We start from the raw sequence: 13,700 nt of genomic DNA on the forward strand, positions 1-13,700 counted from the left end.
GGATTTATCGACTAGTCATAGTAAATAGAAAAAGCACTGGTTCGGAAGATCGGCAAACTTCAAAAAGATTCTCAAACGGTGTTTATAAGTACGTCACGTGACCTTGATAATGCACGATCATTTCAAAATGGCTTCTAATGTAGGAGGAAATGATAGTGTTTTGGTATCCATAGATATTTTTGAGGATGACTTTGAAGATATTATTAAAGTTTTAAACGAAGATGAATATATAAATGAATTCTAAAACGATCTATGTGAAGACATAAGTAATGTTTTGTTTTGTTTGTGCTGCTTTGATTGAAAAAGTAGGACTAACAAGCTAGGCTGCTGTGCTTTTTTCTATTAACTATGTTCAAATTGACCAAACACCCTTTGGGCACTACATTTATTGCTGACCCAAGTTGACCAAACACTCTAGAAATTTTTTTTTGCTGAATAAGCTGACTACAGGGTGTTTGATCAACTTGGGTCAGCAATAAATGTTACCTCATAGTGACCAGAAAGGATTTAGTCAACTTGAGTCAGCAATAAAGGTTGTCCTATAGTGACCAGAAAAGGATTTGGTCAAATTGGATCAGCAATAAAGGTTGTCCTATAGTGACTGCATTTTGCACTTTTTTAACTTTACACTGATAAGCAACAGAAAGCTTAAAAATAACAAGCAGAAACATGGTCAGGCCACCATAAAAAATATGTTGTGTTCGCGTCCTGATGACCCCGCAAAAATGAGTCGGGCGGGCGGTCTGGCGTATTTTTCCCCGGAATTTTCAGATCGGAGCAAGCAAATTCGTTCCCAGGGCCAAGACAGTATAGCGCCACTCGACATCGTTTGTAGACCATTTTTGCCGCCCTGTAAACTGTCAGGGTACTGTACGGACAGTACCACTCCACGGACAATTTTTTTTTCTTTTTATCTTTAAACGTGCTAAAGATATGAAATCAAGTTTTTTATATATTAAAAATATAAGATTTACTTTTAAAAAATAGTTGGTTTCATCTTTGCAGCCATACTCTATTTCTGTGTCGTTTGTTTTTAGTTTCCGATAATCAAAAATGGCAGATTTAATCCGTGTGACGGAAAATCATTCATGCAAGAAAAATTCAAATTTTGGTCGTCAGCCGTTAAGTGATTGTTGTGGAAACGCTTCGGAAAACGAGAAAGCCTTCCGACATTTGCCAAATCAATCGGAATGATGTCCGATAATCGCGAAAAAGAGTTGTGGCAACGAGAAATGGACACTCCGAGAAATCCGAGATGAACCAATCTGCGGACACGGAAAAAATTTTTTTTACCATTGTTTGTATTCCATTGTGAATCTAATATAAATCATATAAATATTATAATTAGTTGTCGATTTGACTTTTATAAGTAATTACCCAATAGTTATGCTCCTCTAACATGTTTTGCGTAGGACTTTATCGGCAAGTCACATGACTGGGACGTAACCATTGTAAAAAGATCGTGTTCAAATTCGAACGGACGCTTTACTGCGTGGAATGGCCTGAACATGCCCGAATGATATAAATAATAAATGAATGCATGCGTGATAATCATTGTGCAATAACGTTACGTCGAATCCTGTTGTAACGTGAGTATTACTTTTGTATGTGAGGGGTGGACTGATGGGCGTTTTGTTTGTGGGCACCTCTTGATTTTTAATCATTTTTTGTTACTGGATGGACATTCGAGCCACATTGACTGCGTAATTGGAAAGTTTTGCAAAGAAAATGGAGTGGAGCTGATATGCCTTCCACCACACACATCACATGTCACACAACCTTTAGATAAAGGTACGGTATTCTTTAAATTCCTATCTTTAATTTCTACATAAAAGAAGAATACACAAACCCCATTTCCAGCACCCCTTGTATCTTGCCGTAAAAACTATTAATTTTCGTTTATTCATATAACCTTCTTATATATTTCATCGTTTGATAGGTATCTTCGCACCTTTCAAGAAAGAGTGGAGGAAAGCATGCAGCTAGTTCAAGCAGACAAATCCTGGAACCACAGTTGATAAATTTACATTTGAAAGAATATTTTTAAGTAGCTACATGAAGGCGTGCGGAATGGAGAATGTTATCCACTCCTTCAAATCAACTGGTATGTGGAAAATCAATGTGGAAGCGGTGGATTTCAGCAAGATGGAGGCAGCAAAAACATTTCCAATACTGCCAGCAGAAATTGTCACTTCTGATGCAACAGAGCCATTCGATGTGGTCTCTGCTGTTTCTTTTAACAACGCAGCACCGTTATCATTTGGAACCAACAGTATGATTGGAGCTGAAGAAGTCTTAAGTGTTTTATCAGATCCATCGTCGTCAACTTTGCATCTTCCTTATTCAACAAAATTGACGTCAAACGTGACAATAGTTGTACCTCCAGCAGGAACGTTACCAGGATCTTCGAAGGACGTGGATTTTATCACTTCGACACCAATTGCTGCTTCCGTCAAGAAAGGCAGTAATACCGCCGAAGCATTAAAATCAATGGAGAGGAGTTTATCGAAGGAACATTTGATTTTATTTCGCAAGCGAATAGAAGGATACGATGTTCGTGATGATGTTATTTTCAACGCATGGAAAGCCCTGGAGATAGAGGAAAGTGAGCGGTTGGAGAAAATAACGTCTCTTTGCCAGCAAAAGAAGACGACCAGTGCTGCCAGAAAAGAACTCCTGGTTCTACCGTTAGCACAAAAGAGGAAACTCCCAGCGAAAAAAAATCCTCCGTCTTCACACCACATCAATTCCAACGAATCGTTGAAATTATTGGAAGAAAAAGTACTCGCAAAAGAAGCAAAGGACGAAGAAAAAAGATTGAGAAAGCTCTCTGCAGAGAGAAAGAATGGAGAAAGCCAATGAAAAGGAAAAGGAAAAAACCGCCACAGCTTCGAAGAAAAAACTGCCGAAAAGATCTGTCAAAGAAAAAGAAAAAAGCAAACAACGAATGCGAAGAATGTGGTGGAAGATATGTTGGTGGTTCAGACGAGCCTCGTTGGATTGAGTGCAAAGGTGAAGGGTGTAACGCATGGTTTCACGTCAAGTGCACACATTTGAACGACGACGAACTTGTAGATGAAGATCTAGAGGATATGGAATTCCTCTGTGACATTTGTGAGGAGTAAAATATGATATTTTTTTTAAATATATTATATTATATATTATATTATCAGAAAAAAAATCTGCAATAATTGCTCTGCTAGTTCTGAAACAATTTCTTTCTTATTATTTGTATACTAAAACATAAGTAAAAGATGAATAAAAGACTTTAAAATATTCTTTTAACCTTATTCCGTCTAAAAGAAAGAATTTAATGCAGGCCGGTGTTCGATAATTCATGACAGTGAAGTTCTTTCTATGTGTACATCGGAAATAATTTTTATTGTGTACAAACCAGATGGGCACTAAAGTATCCAGAGTTTTTTTGTCTTTAGGTACATATAGCTAATACATCTTGACATTATGGACAAGTTCTGTTGCAACCATTTTTGAAATTTTTATATAAATATATAAAACCTGTTAAACTTAACCAAGGAAAGTTAAAAAACATTTAAGGCTCAAAATATTTGGGATTATGTCTTACTTCTGATTTTCCTTTGGGCGGATCGTTTTGGGCTAGACATTATTTAAAAAAGCATTATGATTTGAGGGAAAACACGCTGTTTACGCAGTCACCTTTTTATAAATGGGGGATGTATTTTTCATAGAACCTTTGTTTTTTAACTTCACACATGTCATATTTTGTAGTTTTAGGTGAGTTTTTGCTAGTTTAACTTTACTTTAATTCAGATACTTGTAGTTCTTGTTTAATCAAAGCTCTCGCTTTTTCCCTCAGCTGTAAGTTGTACCATAGATAGATAGATAGATAGATATTATTGTGCATATTTCACATGGCTAGCCTCACAAATATCGAGGGATATACCCTGTCTATTATTTCCAGGAGGGGCCATGGGTTAGATGGAGAGTCCTGGAGTATTTAATGCTCATTTTGAGCTACACAGACCCAATAGGGACCGCGTTCTACTGGACAACTCCCGGCAACATCCAACGGCCCACACAGTGAGCCATCTTCCCAATTTCCCTCACATGGCTTGGGTTAACCCGGGGCTATGGTAACATTCACTCGCCCATGTTGGAAAGTGGGAAAAGGCATTTGTAGAAAGTTGTAGCTCGCTAGCATCTTTTTTACATGCCGGACACATGTTAAAAGAGCCCTTAGTTAAAATATAAACAAAGAAATCTGTCTGTAGCAAGCTTATAGTACTCTAGTAAAATTTGTCACTAGCCAGCCATGGTAGCTAGCTACAGACAAAATTACAACAGGCCCAGCGGAGCAAATTTGAAAGTGGGGGGATAAATTTTTGAGCATCGAAGGAGGCCCGACCATGGTTGGAGCCGACATGCTAAGAAAAATTTTTACCTTTCGGCCCCCTAGATTGGCTAAAACATATTTCAAATACCGAAATATTGCGCTCGAAAGCCTTTTTTATTATTGAAGTGACGTCAGGCACGCGTTTACTATGACAAAGCAAAGCATCATTTGTTGGACAGTGTCTTTTCTGCTGAATAACTTAAAATAACGTGCTTCATCACAGCTTACACATGATTTGGCATTGTATAGGTCGCACACAAACCGCTTTATCATTGAAAAAAGATTCGAATCAAATGTGAACGTATCACTGAATTTGGAGAACATGACTTGATACTCTTTAGATTTCTTTAAAGTGGTAAATGCTTTGACTTTACCAATACCATGGAAGGCAGTGGTATAATCGTTTCCAGTAAATAAATGTAGAAAAACAACACCAGCCTAAAGTAATGGGCCAAGCGAAGATGGTATCGCGAAGATATCTTGTAGTCGCCGGTTATTACCTGTCCCAATCTTCACGATTATCGGGACTTCAATAAATTCTTGTAAGTATAATGCTTAAATGGGAATGTCACTATTCTGACCCAACTAAAACATGGCCCGTCTAAAGACGGGACGACCATCTTTAGATACCGTGGCCTATCTTTTGACAAGGCAGCCCATATTTTGATATGCTGTCCTGTCATTGACGGGCCAGGACCAACTTGCGACATGGCGTTAGAAGGTGTTTGCATACATCAAAACCTTGTATCTAGCGTATAAATCCAATAAAATAAAAAAACTAAACTGCTGCAACTTTTTTCTGGCGTATTGTGGTATATAGCTAGCTGAGATTAAATCGAGTTATGCATTTCAAGTTTGTTGTTGGTAGCAAAAACAACACTACTTGGCAAGTCTTGGTGCAGCGAATTCATTTTTTAAAGTATAAAGACTTCCTTGTTGAATGATTGGAGATGTTTTTACCTGGATTGTTTTGTGCATAATGACCAGCTAAATAATTATAACTCAGATATCAATGTAACATTCAACTCAGTGTATAATGTAATGTTATATATGTATATACAGCTAGCTAGGTAGCTATTTTTTAAGCTATTTATATTTAGCTACTTTTTAACATAATATTCGATGGAATTATTGCATCGTGACCTATTACGGAATTTGTAGGCAGAATCGCTTTGGCTGGAGCAAGAGACTTATTACTATGATTTAGAGAAATATTATGTCTTAATTATTATTTTATGTAATCAGTCTCACCTGTTTCAAGCAATACACCCTTTCAATTATTTTCAGGAGTGCTCCACAAAGGCAGTTCTACAGTCTTTAAAGCTCCCATTTGAGCTAGCTACAGAAACCTTGTTTGAAATTATCTACAGCCTTATGTGGGGATAAAACCTACAACGACTTGAGTCGAACGCTCTACCAACTGTGCTACTATTTCCCATTTAAAAAATTTATTTGTCAATTTATGTCTGTGTTTGTTCAAGTTTTAAGAAAAGCAGAATTTATGAAATGGTATCTATTGCTTACTTTAGCTATACTTGTAATAGATTATATTTAAAGAATTTATGATTTATTCTCCTCCATACATTTTTTGTTCTCTTTAGTTCTCTTCTATAAACACAGATGGGCCAGTGTGTTGCCCATTTTACAAGGTTTAACTTCAGTTTGTGAGTCTTCAGATTGACTCATGTTGGCTTTCTCTATTAAGTGTCAATAGCAGGGGCGGATCCAACATTTTTAACATGTCAGTCACATTTTTTGCGAAGCAAAAAAAAGCGCAGCAATTTGCTGCACCTAGAACTATTTTAAGCCTCTATGCATTATAAACGGCCTAAATAATGTCCAAATTATTAGCTTTGGTAGAGACGTTTTTTCCTCTAAAGTTTTGAATGGACAAGAAAATAACAAACCATCTTTTAAAGGGTTGCAAAAACGTGTATTAAAATTAAAAACAAGAGTTTAAATTCAAATATTTTAAGACTGTTTCGCCCAATATCAGGGCTCGTCAGCATGTCTAGGAAATGGCTAATAACATAATGTTAGCTATTCCAGACATGGACAGTCTGCTATATGTTAAAGTAGGCTTAACTAGGGGAAGCTGAATTGTTTTAACCAGAATTACAAAAATGGTTGGCTTTAAAATTATCATCACATCCTTCATCAACACCTTGCAGACAAAACAAAATATGAGCTTGAGCATAAGTATTTTTAGCATTTAATAATGTAAATACAGGTTCAACTTTGCACTTTGCACCACAGTTAAGAGAAGAGGAAATTTGGTTTTTGGTTTTTGATGTATCTCTACAGTCTGGAGGCACAGCATAACTTTTCTTACCACTGGGAAATTAAAGTATTTGGCGAAAGGTGGCAAAAATTTTCTGTGTTCAGAGTACTAACCATGCTACCGCATCTAGTCTACCAAAACAAACTAAACCAAGCCTGACAGTACAAGTAAAAACAGCTTCATTTCCAACAAATTCTATTGTGTTACACCAGTTTAATTATACAAAGCGTCATCATCATGGGATCGTCTCCAAGATTGTTTCAGTTTTGATACGAATTGAAACGATTTTCATCGTATGGAAATCGTTTCAATATTTTTTTCACATCGTTTCATAATCGTATCATGAAACGAATTAAATGTTTTATATTTTATGAAACGATTGTGAAACTATTTTGAAACGATTAGAAAAAATTCTGAAACGATTGGTTTTTTTAAAAAAAATTCACAGACTTGTACTAATATCAAAATTCTTCAGATGATATATTCTAGTAGTAAGCTATTAACATCTGCAGGAAGTTATTATCAGTCTGCGTGTGCTCTGGGCCTATTTCGTGAAAATTAAAAATTAAGTATAAAAAGGATTTTTCATATGAAAGTTAGGTGGTGCATGCTTTTATTAGCTATATATTACAAGTGTTTAAGATAACAAGAATAATAAAGCATTATCTTCTTAACATAAAACAATTGCAGAACTCTCAAGTTTTTGGTCAACAACAACAACTCTAAAAATAGTCCAATCTGCATTGAAATTTCTATCTAGCTAGCTAGCTAACTACATATGTTTCAATATCTATAGCTACGCAACTCTAATTAAATTTTTGACATAAGGACTTGATTTAATGTAATAACTTTACGTATCTTTCTTGCACATATAAAAAATTATTGCATCTCATTGCAGCACACATGTCGTGAGTCACCATGCCTGGTTACTTATTAGTCTTGCATGCTTTCGTTTGGTCCGAAAAGCTCTTGACTGCTTTCATTTGGTCCGAAAAGTCATTGATTGCTTTAGTTTGGTCCGAAAAAACGATAACTTGTCCACGTATTACTTCCTGGATGTTAAGGAGATAACGTATTAAAAATGCGTTAGACCTATGTACGTACCCAAGACTTGTGGAAATAATGATTTCCTATTCTCCATATGCCCCGCTTTAGCACACAATAGCCTAGACTCTAAACAACAGTGTAGCATGGAGCGTATTTTCATGTAGCACACTGTAGTGAGGCTCATCAATGTCTGTTATCGAGTGTAGCAAGCCCTTTCTTTCCTTGTAGTACAATGTAGTAAAGCGTAATTTTTCGTAGCGATGTGTAACAGTACGTTGTTTTGTGTAGCAGGCCGCGTTTGTCCTTGTAGTAGAGTGTAGTAGCGTGTAGTAGCCTGTAGTAGAGTGTAGTGGCCTGTAGTAGAGAGTAGTAGAGCGTATTTCTCTGTAGTAGAGTGTAGTAGCCTGTAGTAGAGTGTAGTAGCCTGTAGTAGAGTGTAGTAGCTTGTAGTAGAGTGTAGTAGCCTGTAGTAGAGCGTAGTAGAACGTATTTCGCTGTAGTAGAAGGTAGTAGCCTGTAGTAGAGTGTAGTAGCTTGTAGTAGAGTGTAATAGCCTGTAGTAGAGTGTATTTCTCCGTAGTAAAACGTATTTCCCTGTAGTAGAGTGTAGTAGCCTGTAGTAGAGTGTAATGGCTTGTAGTAGAACGTATTTCTCTGTAGTAGAGCGTATTTCTCTGTAGTAGCTTGTAGAAGAGTGTAGTAGCCTGTAGTAGAGCGTATTTCTCTGTAGTAGAGCGTATTTCTCTATAGTAGAGTGTAGTAGCCGGTAGTGGAGCGTAGTAGTAGAGCGTATTACTCTGTAATAGAGTGTAGTACGCTGAAGTAGAGCGTAGTAGCCTGTAGTAGAGTGTGGTACGGCGTCTTTTTTTTCTACTGCTGTGCAATATGGGCATACACATTTAGAATGTGACTAAAAAGCCAATTACAATTCATCACAAACTCTCATACAAACTCTATTTACAAGAAAAATAATTATTCACAGAGCCAAAACTATGGTTAACAAACGCAAGGGCTTACAGCAGTTAAGCTTCAGACAAATAGTTTCAAAAAATATTCTAACTTTTCAGTCAAAGTGAACTGGCGAGAACGGCGTTCAAATGACTACCATCGCCATAATGGTCTTGCACTATATACAAACGAAAAAATATCTGGACATCTTCCCGCAAAGAGATTCTTATCATTACATCAATTGTAGTTGGTAGATAAACAAGGCACGAAGGCCGATTTGCCAGTGTTCATCATTATATCAGAAACAAAGAAACAAATTTAGCAGACACGCCTAAATGTTCCTTTTCAATTACACATCTTGTGTTTACTGAGCTCACCCAACGAGACATGATCCGTTTGTTAGAGCCTTACAGAATACATTACAAGCAATGTATGTCCTGAATACCATGAGTGAATCCGAGTGGTCGCTATTACACTAGTATTTATACATCAATCGTTAATTCCTCACAAGTTACTTTGGGCATATTAATTTTGCTCTTGATTGTTGAATGTCTAGTTGTGGTTTTACGGAAGAACAGTTGAAATTTCAGTACTTTTAAGCTGGAACTTGAACAATCGGTCTGTAATGTCATCCATACTTCATAATTTGCTAGTGCAGAAATTGAGACTCTAAATTACTCTACCGTGTGTGACATTTTCAAAAACACTACAACGGACGTCATAGAAAAATTAAATGAAGCCTGTTCAATGTGGTTTAAATGTCCAAACGCAAAGCTTGGTAGTCTTACTCTGTGTGAAACGAAACTAAATCTGGATATGTTTACATCCTACAAAGAGCTTTATCAGTAAATCAAGTGTAGTTGGTAGATAAACAAGGCATAAAGGGCGATTCGCCAGTGTTCATTAAAATATCACATACAAATAAGCAAATTTAGCACACCCGCCTAAATATTCCTTCTCAATTTCACATCTTGTGTTCTTCTGCGCTCACCCAACGAGTTCGAAATACCCTGTCAGGTTGGTCTTGCAATGCTCAATGAACAAATACAACTGATAAACGAGACGGAAGACAACCCATTTATCCCACATGCCGAGGAAATGATTGATGCGGCTCCCTTAGAGACGATCGTAGACGAGGACGAAGAACGCAATAGTGATATTGAGATCGATTAGTGTTTGTTTATACTTTTAGAAAGATATGTTGTGTTAGAGATAGTAAAATGTTCGTTCTGGGACAGTCGACGACGACGACAAGAAAAATTGCCCGAAATCTCAAAATACGAAATCCCAATTACGACAAATCCGAAAACAAATCCGATTCCGATAAAATCCAATGCATGTGCAATAGTGACTAACGGGAATAATGCTGACATAAACAAAAATAGAGATTGCGCAATTGAATACTGCCCCAGAACTTTTAGTTGGAATCTATATACAATAGAGATGAATACACACACCGTAAAAGAATTACACGCTATTGCGAGAACCCGTGGACTTACGCGCTATTCCAAGCTACGTAAAGCCGATCTTGTTGCACTCCTGGAGGCATCTCAACAACCTGCTCCTCCAGGAGCATTTACACCAGATGTTTTGAATATATTCGAGCGTCAAGAGATGGCAAAAACCCGTCCTATTAAGAGCAAGATTGAACCTCGACTCCCCACACCCGAAGCCATGAATGTCAAAAGTAAGCTGCGAGAGTGGTCTGACTGGCTTGCGAACTATGTACCAGAGTCGAAAGTCGGTGCAAGGTATATATGCATCAGTAAAAAATGGCATCCTTGCTCTTTATGATGGGGCAAGAAAGACTCTGATGGGTGAAGTCGAAGAAGAGGCAAGGGAGGATTATGCTGAAGACGAGCAGCAACCGAACCAAGATTTCACGCCCCAAGAACATAAGCATGCTCATCATAGAACCTTCCGAAGTTTCTGCATCCCCGGCATAGATGGTACGGATGTCGATGGATACCTGGGGATGGTGCGATCACACGTGAAAACCTTGGTCGAGAAGCAGGTTAAAGACATGGGATCTGCCAAGGTGCAGTGTTCCCTCTGGATTTTATGGAAGAAGCCAGTGGAGGGTACTAACGAGTTTATCGAAGTTGATAAGGTCTTCCATAGCAACATGACACCGGTCTTTCAGGGTATCGTTGTAGACGAGCTGCTAGATACGATGTTTTCCCAAGTCACAACGCATGTGGAGAAACCAGCGCTACCCAAAAGTGGCTTCACGATCAATCGCATCATGCATCTCGACATGGACTTCCATAAGCTACAACTAACAAGGGGTTCCTCATATATCAAACCACCCAAGTGGATAGCCACCAAAAAGGCTATCATTAACCCCGCGAACAAGGACGAGGAGTGCTTCAAATGGAGCATAATCGCCGCTCTACATCATGGAGATATCGGTGATCATCCAAAACGCGTGACCAAGCTGAGACCTTACATACAGCACTATAACTGGCAGTGCATCGAGTTTCCCACAAGCATCAAGGACATCTCCAAGTTCGAAAAGAACAGCCCCGAAATCGCTGTGAACGTCTTGTACGTGACTGGGAAGACGATCAATATCCTGCGTCGATCTACACACAACGGACGCGAGAAACAGGTTAATCTGCTACTTCTCACGGACAATAAAAAGAATCATTATATAGCCATCAAAAATCTCTCACGGCTCACGGCTTTCAGGGTACGACGCCCACTTGTTCATTCGAGAATTGGGGGAGAAATATGATACTCAGAATATTGGTTGCATCGCTGAAAACACTGAAAAGTATATCTCCCTCAACGTAAAAATCACCGTATCCATTGCAGGCATGGGGTACGGTGATGGTGAAACGCACAAGAAGATCGAGATCAGGTTTATAGACAGCTGTCGATTCATGGCATCAAGCTTGGAGAAATTGGCATGCAACCTCGATGATGAACAGTGCAAAAATCTCCGTTGGTATTTCGCTGAGGATAACACCTTTAAACTCATGCGCAGAAAAGGTGTGTATCCCTAAGAGTACATGGATGGCCGGCGACGATTCAAAGAGACTGAGCTACCTCCAAGGAGGCCTTCTATAGCAAGTTGAACATGAAGGGGATCAGCGACGAAGACTACAAACACGCTCAAAAAGTCTGGAATTTCATCAATCGAAAGGGTGCTGAGGTTAACATGGGTGACTACCATAATATATACCTCGCCGCGGACGTCCTGCTATTGACTGACATCTTCCAGAGCTTTCGAAGTGTATGCCAGGAGAACTACAAGCTCGATCTTGCCCATTTCTACAGCGCACCAGGCCTGGCATGGAAAGCAGCGTTGAAGTGCACCGAGATCAAGCCGGAGTTCCTTACGGATCCTAACATGCTCCTGATGTTTGAAAGAGGTATCCGTGGAGGTATAACTCAAGCTGTGCACAGATATGCCAAAGCCAACAACAAGTACATGGGGGATCAATACAATCCGGAGGCTGAGTCATCATACTTGCAGTACCTCGATGCCAACAATTTGTATGGCTGGGCCATGCGTCAACATCTGCCAACGCATGGATTAAAATGGCTGTCGAACGTTGAGACCTTTACAGAGAAGAGGATAGAGAAGAAGCATGGATACATCTTGGAGGTTGAAATTGATTATCCAAAGAGTCTGCACGACAAGCACAATGAGCTGCCTTTCCTGCCGGAGGGCAAGATGTTTCACAGGATCGAGAAACTCATACCAAATCTTGAGCACAAGTGGAAGTACGTGGTGCACATCAGAGCCCTTCATCGAGCTTTAAAGCATTGCCTCGAGCTCAAGAAGGTGTATAGAGTCATCCAATTTAACCAGAAGCCTTGGCTGAGGGGTTATATCGACCACAACACGGGGCTTAGAACGGCCGCCAAAAACGAGTTCGAGAAGGACTTTTACAAGCTTATGAACCTCTCGGTGTTTGGTAAAACTATGGAGAATTTCAGAAGACATCACATCATCCAGTTGGTTACCAACGAAGAGAAGTACACGAAGCTCGTCATGAAGCCCAATTTCAAGGGCGGGAACTACTTCAGCAGCCACCTCATGGGTGTGGAATGGTGTAAAACAGAGGTAAAGATGAACAAGCCCGTGTATATTGGCCAAGCCATTTTAGACAACTCAAAAATCGTGATGACAACTTCCACTACGACTACATGCAGCCCAAGTACGGTAGCAAGCTGCGGATCTGCTATATGGATACCGACTCATTCGTGTACCACATCAGAACAGAGGATTTTTATCGCGACATTGCCGATGATGTAGAAGCACGTTTCGACACAAGTGCCTGTAGCAAAGATGATGGGAGACCTCTCCCCATTGGCAAAAACAAGAAAGTCGTGAGCTTGATGAAGGATGAACTAAGCGGCAAAATCATGACAGAATTCATTACCCTGAGAGCAAAGCTGTATGCATTCTGCTGCTGTATGCTTACAAGAGTATCACGAAAGAGGGCGGCGATCGCAAAGCGAAAGGTGTGAAGAAGTGTGTAACCAAAGAATCCATCAGCTTTGAGGACTATCGGCGCTGCCTAGAGCATGGTGTCGATATATACAAAACCTGGGTCTGCATCCAGAACAAAGGGCATCAAATATATACGCAAGAAGTAAACAAGGTGGCACTCATAGGGCAGACGATAAGCGGATCGTGCAACCAGACCAGATCACAACGCTCGCCAGGGGTTATTATCGTTTAATGGAAAATAAATGATGGAAGCCCCGCTACTGATAGCTATACTCCTCCTGTACGTCTTGATAATCTTTGGTTACTTGAGATAAAGACAACTAATAATAAAGATGTCTGAATTAACTGAAATTCTCGATGATGTTGATACACCAGCAGAAGCGCTTGAGCAACGTGAAAAACCTATATACAAGCGCCGGGCCTTGAAAGATACAATACGTCAAGGTAAACAGCACCTGCTACCGAAAAAATGCACGGATGCCTCCTTAGATAAAGCGTCACCAGAAGCCATAGAGAAAATCCACAACGAGTTCATCCAGTGTGAACTCCAGGAGAAGGGGGAGAAAACGGCCAAAGCCCTATCATCA

At 39.3% G+C, this 13,700-nt stretch overlaps 1 protein-coding gene across 1 annotated transcript; it reads left to right on the forward strand.

Moving 5' to 3' along the window:
- Positions 1 to 11,730: 11,730 nt before the first annotated feature.
- LOC130636939 (uncharacterized) lies at positions 11,731 to 13,359 on the forward strand. Its single transcript, XM_057446789.1, has 3 exons — positions 11,731 to 12,723; positions 12,813 to 13,126; positions 13,185 to 13,359. The coding sequence occupies exons 1-3, from the start codon at positions 11,731 to 11,733 to the stop codon at positions 13,357 to 13,359; spliced, it is 1,482 nt and encodes a 493-aa protein (XP_057302772.1).
- Positions 13,360 to 13,700: the final 341 nt, after the last annotated feature.

This window comes from Hydractinia symbiolongicarpus, chromosome 3 (genome assembly GCF_029227915.1).
Source record: "Hydractinia symbiolongicarpus strain clone_291-10 chromosome 3, HSymV2.1, whole genome shotgun sequence".
Lineage (NCBI taxonomy): Eukaryota > Metazoa > Cnidaria > Hydrozoa > Anthoathecata > Hydractiniidae > Hydractinia > Hydractinia symbiolongicarpus.